The following is a 9497-nucleotide window of genomic DNA, read 5'->3' as shown; positions in this document are numbered from 1 at the left end:
GTGTTTTATAAATGCATAAAAAATTAATATAAAAATAGAAGATATAAAGAAATTTATATAAATAAAAAAATATATTAAGATGTAAAATTATGTATACAAATATATATAAGAAAAAAAAATTAAAGTAGTTACAATAAATTAACTGAGACATGCGCCAAGTAAAACAGCATTACAAAGTTTTAATAACAAAATTTATTTAAATTAATTTAGGTAATTTATTTATTACTTACAAACGCTCTATTATCTTATTTTTTAGTTATATACAGTTTTATGCGACTTTTGTGTAATTGCACAAAAAAAAACAAACAAATTTAAATTTTTTAAATATTTTATTTTATTTTAAATTACAATTAAAATATTGTTACATATTGTTGCGAAAAACTATTATAATTTTTAATCATTGTTTTATTAATATCAACTATTCTCATTTAAAGCAATTACTTTTTTGTTTTAAACTCCATTTATACTATTTTCATATAAATATATTTTTAGTATATATATGTATATATTTATATATATATATTCAACTGTGAGTTTTGTTTTATTGTGTCAACTATTATTTACTGTTGCTAAAACAAAAACAAAATTTAAATATTTAACTTCCACTTAAAATCTTTTTTAAATATATTTAAAATTAGTTTTTACATAGTTTTATATAGTTTTTAATATAATAATTTATATATTTATTTATACACATTACATTCAAATGCATTTAATTTTTAATTATAGTAATAGTAATAATTATAATAATAATAATAATCATAATAATTGTATAATTATAAATATATGTTTTTAATATAAAATAACAAAAATTGTTGTTTTTCCCTTTGAAGCTTTTTTTATCGTTTATTTTTCTCACACTAATTTTATCAAATTTAAATATGTTTATTTATGATTTAATTTTATCCAATTTAAATTAATTTTAATTAATTTTATTTTTTATTTCAAATAATTTGTAACATATTTTGTGTGTTGAACAATCGGTTTTAGTTATAGTTCAAAAAAATTTTTTTTTGTATTTATAAGAAAAAATGATTAGATTTATTTTTTGTTGTAATATTGAAATTAAATAATTACTTTCACTAAAAAAATTTACATAAAATAATATATTAAATAATTTTAATTTTTATGAATTATTATGATTTAAACAAAAAAATTTATGCATTTTACGCAGAATGCCAAATATTTATTTAAACTTGTAAAAGTTTATAAATAATTATTTTACCATATGTTTATTCTTTGAACAAAATTTTTTTCGTTTAAATCTTCCAACAGATGATAATGTTAATAAAAAAGTCCTTATTTGTATATTGTGGTCAATATTCAATATTAATTGTTTCAATAAATTTATTTTTTTTATCCATAAAAACACATAAAAGTAGTTTCTCATAACAGTCATTAAAAAAAAATATTTTTTTAAAGTATTTAGAATAAAAATCCTTTTATATATTTTTCGCAAATAGCTATATGTGTTGTATGTACAAAAAAAAATTTTTTTTTTGACCAATTATTCTGTTTGTACAAATAAGAAAAAACAATTATAATATAATTTAACATATATTAGCTTAAAACATACTTTAATGTATTTTTTATGGAATGGTATATATAAGTAAGAACTTGATTTTAGATTTTTTCATAATTAGAATACAATATTTTTCAATAAATGATTTAGTAATTATTTAATTACTAAATTAATTAAAAATTAATTTAATTTTTGATGAATTACAAATTAACTTAATATTTTATTATAAAAATATGTGAACTAAAAAATTGTAAAAAACCCCTGATCTCATTGATAACCCAGCATAACACGTTTTAAGCTTTTTAAAGTTCTAAATCAAAAATTATATGTGAAGAATCATATAAAAAATTAATTATTTAATTTCAAAATACAACAATTTTTATTTATATATTAAGAATTTTATATTTAATTTTAGAGCAATATTTATTAAAAATTAAATAATTTTGCAAGAGTTTAGTTTAAGAAAATAATATTGAATAAAGTAAAAAATAGAATTTACCGGTAGTGAAGAGAAAGCAAGAAAAAGAAGATAAAAAATATTACGAATTAAAATGGACATAAAGTTAATATAAAGTTACATAAAACTATATTTAAACAATATTGCAAAAAAGCACACAAAAGTATTTAGATATATATGTATATATATTATATTGTATATATATATTTAAATGAATTATAAGAAACAAAGTAGAAAATTGTTATTATAACTTAATAGCCAAACTTAGAAGAAACTACGATATAAACTCTTAATTACTTTAAATCATCGGTATCTTCAATGAGATCGGCCATTTCTTCCCAGTCGTTGTTTGTTGAACGTGTGCGCAGATTTGATATTGTCGGTAATTCGTCGTCAGTATCCGCACCAATATTGATACTTGTTAATGTACCAATGCCGCCGCCTCCATCACCACCACTTTCACTAACCACTTCGTAATCCTTTAATTCAGCCTCTAAATCTTTTTCCCATTGTTCCTCTGTATGTGCGGAAGAAAAAAATAAAAGAAAACCAATGTTTCTATATATTAAAAAAATTTTCAATTCATTCAAATTCGAAAACACATATAATAAAACACTATAAGATTATTATTAAAAATCATTTGAGTTAATAATATAATTATTATTCTAGAAATTTATATACAATAATTAACTCAGTTTTAATAAAATTTAAATAAAATTTAGCAAATACTACTATTTTAATAATACTATTATTTTTATTTAAGTTAAAATAATTCTAAATTAAAATGATCAGTAAAAAGCTAAAATATATAAAAGAAAAGCATTATCTTAATTAAAGATATAAGCAGTAAATATATGCTATGAGATTAGAAAATATAAAAAAATTATTGCATACATATAAATAAATTTTTTATATACAGAATATATATATATATTATATAAAGAATAAGGCATATATATTTAAATATTTAAAATATTCATTACAATTATATTTAAAAACATTGAAATATTTTATAATAATTATAATAATAGAATAGAAATAGTTGATAGTTATATATCAGTGACAGTCAGTCTTAAACGACATATGCTATAGTTAAACATAAAACAGACTTGTTGTGATAAGTAGATACCACTATTGAAAATAAGAAACTCTTTTTTTGTAAATATTTCTTTGCTATACAGTATATTGCATTCTACATTAAAAGTACCCGAATTATTTAATACAACACAAATAAAAAACAATCAATCAGACTCTCATCTCAAAGTAGGATCTAATGAATATACCAATGTCTATTTTTTCTTATCTCATTTTTCGAACATTATAAATTCCTTAAAGTGAAAGCTTTAGTTTCGGAAATAGAAAAAATTTAGATTGGCCCTACCGGTTGTTTACGGATTGTGTAACATCACAAAATTGGATTGTTATAAGATTAGGATTGATAATGTTGAAAGTGAATATTATATATGTATTTATAGAATTGAAACAAAAAATCAATATAATTCATTTTTCTTTTTTACTTGATTTATTATATAGCACTATATGTACATCTTAAACTTAAATTTTATGTCAAGTTTAATTTTTATTTTCTGTCAAACTCATTCTCCTTCGATTATGTAGAAGGATTTATTTATATCTTTTCATCTGTACTGACAGTTAAGTGCTCAAATATTTATTTATAAAGGAAACATTTATTTATAAAAACTAATATACTAATTTGTACATTGTTTGTCAACTGCTGTATAAAAGTCTTAATTTCATATCCGATAAATAAAAAGATGGTACATATATATTTTGTGAATGTAGGTTAGACCACTAATGTTATAGATATTGTATTTATAAGTTTAATACATTAATCACTAATATTTTCTCTTGAGTTCTAACTAAATAAGTAAATAATACTCTTAAATTTCAAAAAATGTTTTGATTAATTTTTATACTTTACAAGAATGCAAAAAAAATTTTGATAGGTTTCCGAAAAGTATTTTTTTAACATGCTTCTGTTAAACCCTTAACCTTTTGAGTTAGTTTCCAAAATGATTAATTTACCTGCCAAATTAAATTAATTTTCTTGAGTAGCACCTAAGCAGAGTCCTTGACAGACACTTATTCTTTTTGGTATACGTATTGTTACTGAAACATAATCTTAAGAAAAGTTATAAAAATTTATTAATAATTTTCATTTTTCCTTTTGGAGAAATATAGTTTAAGTACATATACGAAATCGAATACCAATTGGACCTAAGATAAATTATACTACATTATATATATATACTATATTATATTATACAATATATATTACATTGTGTATATAAGAATATTTTATGTAAATACAAATGTAGAATATATATATATAATATATATATATTATATACATGAATATATTTTACGTATAAAAATATATATTATTTATGTATATAAATATATAATATATACAGATATATTATGATACTGGGATACATACTAATATATTTTATTATATTAACATACGGCATAAAATAATAAATGTACAATATAATGGTAATTAGAAGAATTCAAAATACTTCAACATATGGTATTTATATATTATATACATCTTATAAATTAAATATAATACAAATATATATATCTATATATATGTACATAATGCATATAATAATTACATAATACTATTTCTAAAATATTGTTTATTATAATATATATAAAATATTTAAATATATATATAAATATATATTATATATATATATATATATATAATATATATATATACATGTTTATTTTGCTAAATATATTAGATTTCTCCAAAAATTTCATTGGTCCACCAAAAAGCGAAAGATATCGATTTGAAGGAGTTCTATTTTTAAAACATTCTGAGATGTATGTATAAAGTATCAATAAGTCGTACTAAAAAAATTTCTTAATTACAAATTTAATTTTTTAATTTGATGCTTTATGCGATCAGTTTTGTGGAAAACCTTATATATCTTAAAAAATTTTTTTGTATATCAATGTCCAATTATCTTACAAGTAAATTAAAGAATTTTTTGCTAAAAAATTATCTGTATATCATAATGGTTTAAAAAAAGCACATATTTATTTCATATTACTTACACATCTAGAAAATCTGTACGTTTTTGTCCAAAAGCAGTAAATAGAACGGTTTAGAGAGATAAAAGAACGATAGAAGAAAAAAGTGTACTCAAGTTTATACACTAAACTTTTAAAAAAAATGATCTTTAGGTAGGTAGGTTGGAGTGGCAGCCTTGTATCCCAAAAAGCCCATTTGAGCTCAAATAATGGCCCATTGTGGTACCACAGGAGTGACGTTGGTATGAACATAGATTTAGATCAGTATACATATAACGCCGAACGAAGATAACGACTCCACCATTAGGTAAAGGAAAATCAACCTGACAGTTCTATAAACTTGGCTAAGTCCCTAATATTACAGGATGACAGCTCAGTCAGATCGGTAAGAAAAGGGATCCGAAGATTTTTAGTCTTCTTCTAGCTAAGGAAGAATGATCTTTAATTTACTATAATTTCCGGATCCCTTCAAACACAAAATAATAGGACAATAAATTAAAGGGTTAACAACCGACTTTAGCTATTTGCATGATCCATTTGCGAAATAATATAGGTTTTTTGTTGAAGTTTTTTTCGGCTAAACTATTCTTCGGCAATTTGGAAATAACCGCGTTACATATTTGAAATAAATGTCCAACTTGTACGATATATTTCGCTTCTTCAACCAATTGATAGTCCCCTGCATTCATATCCTTTTGTAAATAAACATCTTTTATATCTATTATATATATATTATATATCTATTATATATATACATATATATTGGTTTTTAAATAAAATAATTCTTTATATGTAAAATAATTCTTTATATGTAAATGAGTTGTATATAAACAATACATGTTATTAAAAATAATTAAAAAATTATTATTATTATCATATTAATACAAAAATATGAATATAAGCAATATGTATGTATTTATGCATATAATTTGTTAAATATTCATAAAAAAATATTTATGAAATATATATAATTATTCGCTTCCACACAAAAAAAAAAAATTAAATTAATAAAATTCGTGCAATCATGGCAAGCAATTAATTTACGTTAGAAAAAAAATATAAAAAAATGTATTTTTTATATAATATTTGTTACATTTTATTTACATAAAAATTGATATGCAGTGATTTAAAAATATAAATTTTTAACAATAAATAAAGAAATATTAATTAAATTATTTTAATTACATAATTTCAGATTTACATTTTTATTGGATAATAGGAAACTTGGAAGAAATGTAATGGAAAATATAATATAATCGTATTTTGTGTGGTGAGTTGGTATTGATATATAACCAAAAATAATTTATATTTATTTTTTCATTTTATTTAATATTCTAAAATTTTGTGAATAGTAAAAAAGCATTTGATTGATTGTAAGTGCTTTGAAAAGTCGCATGTGATTTTCGAACATTTTGGTTATTCATTATACTTCGATATTATAAGTGCTTATAAATGTGTTGAAGCGCGGATGGGGGGATTGATTTTGCCAAAACCGTAAACTCAAATTTTTATCGAATAAATTCTACAAATTATGAACTAATTCTTTGAATTTAGAATAATATAGAAAAAATTCAAATGATCAGGTAACTCTTATCCATTTTCCTTATCTAAAAATAAGTTATAATCCATTATTTGTTAAAAAATTTAAAAAAAAAACCCAATTTTTTTTCTTACATTATTTTAAACCGTATTTAAGCTATCGATTCTTGAAATCAGGTCAAAGAAAAAACTATAAAAACTGCTCCTCTGAACACCGTATTTCGAAATGGTTTACGGTCATGGTCATTTACTATGTTATGGTTCGTGGACCATACATTGTTTATCTTTTGAAGTGTTCATGTGTCAACCATGCTATTATTATAACTTCATAATTCACCGAATGTATTTTGCAAGCCAATGGTAGTGTGAAATTCAAAATTAATTATTTGCTGTAGTCTGAAACAAACTAACCAGTTTTATAGCAAACATACAGATAACATATGTGACATGAATCTAATGGCCTTTTGAATTGATAAAACTGGATTCAATTTAGATTTACGGACCTATTCTGTGCACTTTATAAAATTGCATGAAAAATGCTTTCGACAATTTAAAATATATGCTCTTTTTTACGAACAGTTACGAACAGTTTTATATACAAAACTCTTTACACCATAGTGTGGTGAGAAGCATTAGGTACTTTCTGCTTTATAAAAATCAAAAATTTTATTAAAGAACTTGACAAATTTGTCAAGTGCACAGATTTTATTGCTTAATCGAACATTTGCGGCAGTTATGATTGAAAGGGAGATGTAATCTTCTAGCATGGTTTCCTATAAGCTAAAAGTTTAAATATAGTTTTTATTTATATAATCCTTCTAAAAAAAATTAAAAGTTTCTTTTAATCATTACAATAATAATTACAAAAAAAATTATTAGTAATAGAAATACATAAAAAGTATTCACTCAGAATTGTGAATTGAACCAAACCGTAAACTTTAATGAAAAAATTTCGGTTCGAAGTCTTGGCTGGAGGAGACTATTTAACGCACCCTAGGACAACTCACGTATGTAATGGGCAACTAAGAGCTATTACAAACGCCAATTTTGTTTTATTTTTTTTTTTGTTATCTTTGGAAGACTTTTGATCTGAATATGAAAAGATATAAATGCTGAAAAGTCTATGTGATCTACAGAGAAAGGCAGTAAAAATTTTAATTTTACAAAAAAACAAACTGAGTAGTTCTACTAGATTTTGGGTTGATGAATTCTAGCACTTTTTTATATAAATTATTTTAATGTTATAATTTGATATATTGGGGCTTTAATTTTCAGTACTTAACACTTATTAATTGCAGTGTATTCAATTTAATTAATTATTTATAATGGTATTAAAATTGGAATATATTGTTTAATTTAAAAAAAAAATTCAATAAATATGTATTCAGCGTTAAACTAAGACAAACACATATACGAAATTAGATATAAATATATATGAAAATATATAAAATTCAATTTCAATTTTTTAATGGGATGGTTTTAATGATATTTTAATATGAATTTTAACATTTAAATGTTCATTAAAAAACACATATAAAAAAATCTACAACAAAAATGCAACAAAATTTACGCCAAATTTTCATATTGTAATATAGTTGATATATGTATTTATATAATTAAACACACAAACACACTGAAACAATATATAAATAACAAACATTTAATTTAACGCTCTAATAATTCAAAGTAAAAACTTTAAAAATAATTACAAAAATATAAATATATTTTTATATAAATGTATTTTTTAATTAAATACATAAATAACTTTTCTGTTTGTAAAATATTAATAATAATTTAATAATTTTGTAGAACCAACAATTAAAAACTTACCACACAAAATTTTGTTTTTGGATTTTTTGTATTGTAATTTATTTTATATATATATAATTTTTTTTTGTAATTTTTTGTTGAGTAAATATTTTTTATAATTTTTGTTTTTTTTTTGTATTTTTTTTTTATTTATTTAACAATTTAGCGTGTATCCATTCAATCTTCTGCAAGATGAATTAAAAATGAAAATAAAAAATTCGTAAATTTATATTTTTTTATATAATTTTGATTTAATTTAGCAACTGCCAAGTATTATTTTTTTCAAGGATTTAGGAAAAGTTGAGAAAGGTTTCATTACTACAAGAAAATAAAAAAATAAATATTATTTCATTTGGAAAATGAGGAAAATTTTCACATAAATAATTTTTTTATTTTCCATTTTGTTTATTAGCTATTAACTTTTCTAGTAGCTTAAGAAAAAATAATCTGATAAGTACTCTAAATATTCAGTTTTTATATAGTTAGGCAAAAACATTAAAATTAACAAAATTGATTTGTAATATTTTTTTGTTAAAATATGTATTTTATTTGAGAAACGAAAAATCCCCATAAAAATTGGACAAACGTTTAATTTATTTTTTATTTTTTAAACAGAAACATAGTATTCATATAAAAGAATATAGACACAATATTGTTCTGAATACTCATAATTTCATATAGATTTTTTCATATCTTCTCAAATTTCCTGTTTAATGATATAAGTGTGTAACTGATTTTTAACATCTGATATCTAGACCATTCATTTATTAACCCACTATATAGACTTTCTACTTAAGGTATTGAACTGAACCCACAAATAGTCAATAAGCAAGTTTTCTCACTGACAAGTCGGCAAAATCCTCATTGTGAACCCTCCCCGTGAGTGCCAACCGGTCAATGGGCATCATCCGTTCTTGTAATGTGCATATATGTATACATACATATATAAGTTATATTTATCTGCATGACAACTGCATATGTGTCTCTTCCGTAGTCATAACTCTAAGGTGCCTGACAGAAGGCATAAAATCCAAATGGTGCTGTGATTGGTGAATTAAACTCTATTTATAACATAAAATAATTAGGGTTTTATAAACAATGTACTAT

The 9497-nt window shown here is 21.4% G+C and overlaps 1 protein-coding gene across 14 annotated transcripts in view; it reads right to left on the bottom strand.

Annotated features, from left to right (window-relative positions):
- Positions 1–1738: 1738 nt before the first annotated feature.
- Positions 1739–9497, bottom strand: part of LOC119683899 (synapse-associated protein of 47 kDa) — a 104414-nt gene continuing 96655 nt past the window's right edge. For 11 of the 14 annotated variants that reach the window (XM_038097777.1, XM_038097778.1, XM_038097779.1 and 8 more), the window contains 2 exons: positions 2277–2496; positions 1740–1832 (listed from right to left, as the gene is read on the bottom strand). In XM_038097777.1, the coding sequence (XP_037953705.1) occupies positions 1790–1832; positions 2277–2496 (263 nt within the window). In that variant the 3' untranslated portion in view covers positions 1740–1789. Of the gene's footprint in view, positions 1833–2144; positions 2497–9497 lie in introns of those variants that run through there. The other 3 variants (XM_038097781.1, XM_038097785.1, XM_038097786.1) reach the window with 2 other exon arrangements.

Source organism: Teleopsis dalmanni, chromosome 2 (genome assembly GCF_002237135.1).
Source record: "Teleopsis dalmanni isolate 2A chromosome 2, ASM223713v2, whole genome shotgun sequence".
Lineage (NCBI taxonomy): Eukaryota > Metazoa > Arthropoda > Insecta > Diptera > Diopsidae > Teleopsis > Teleopsis dalmanni.
The sequence above is the reverse complement of the archived record's forward strand: the minus strand, read 5'-3'. Positions and strand labels throughout refer to the sequence as shown.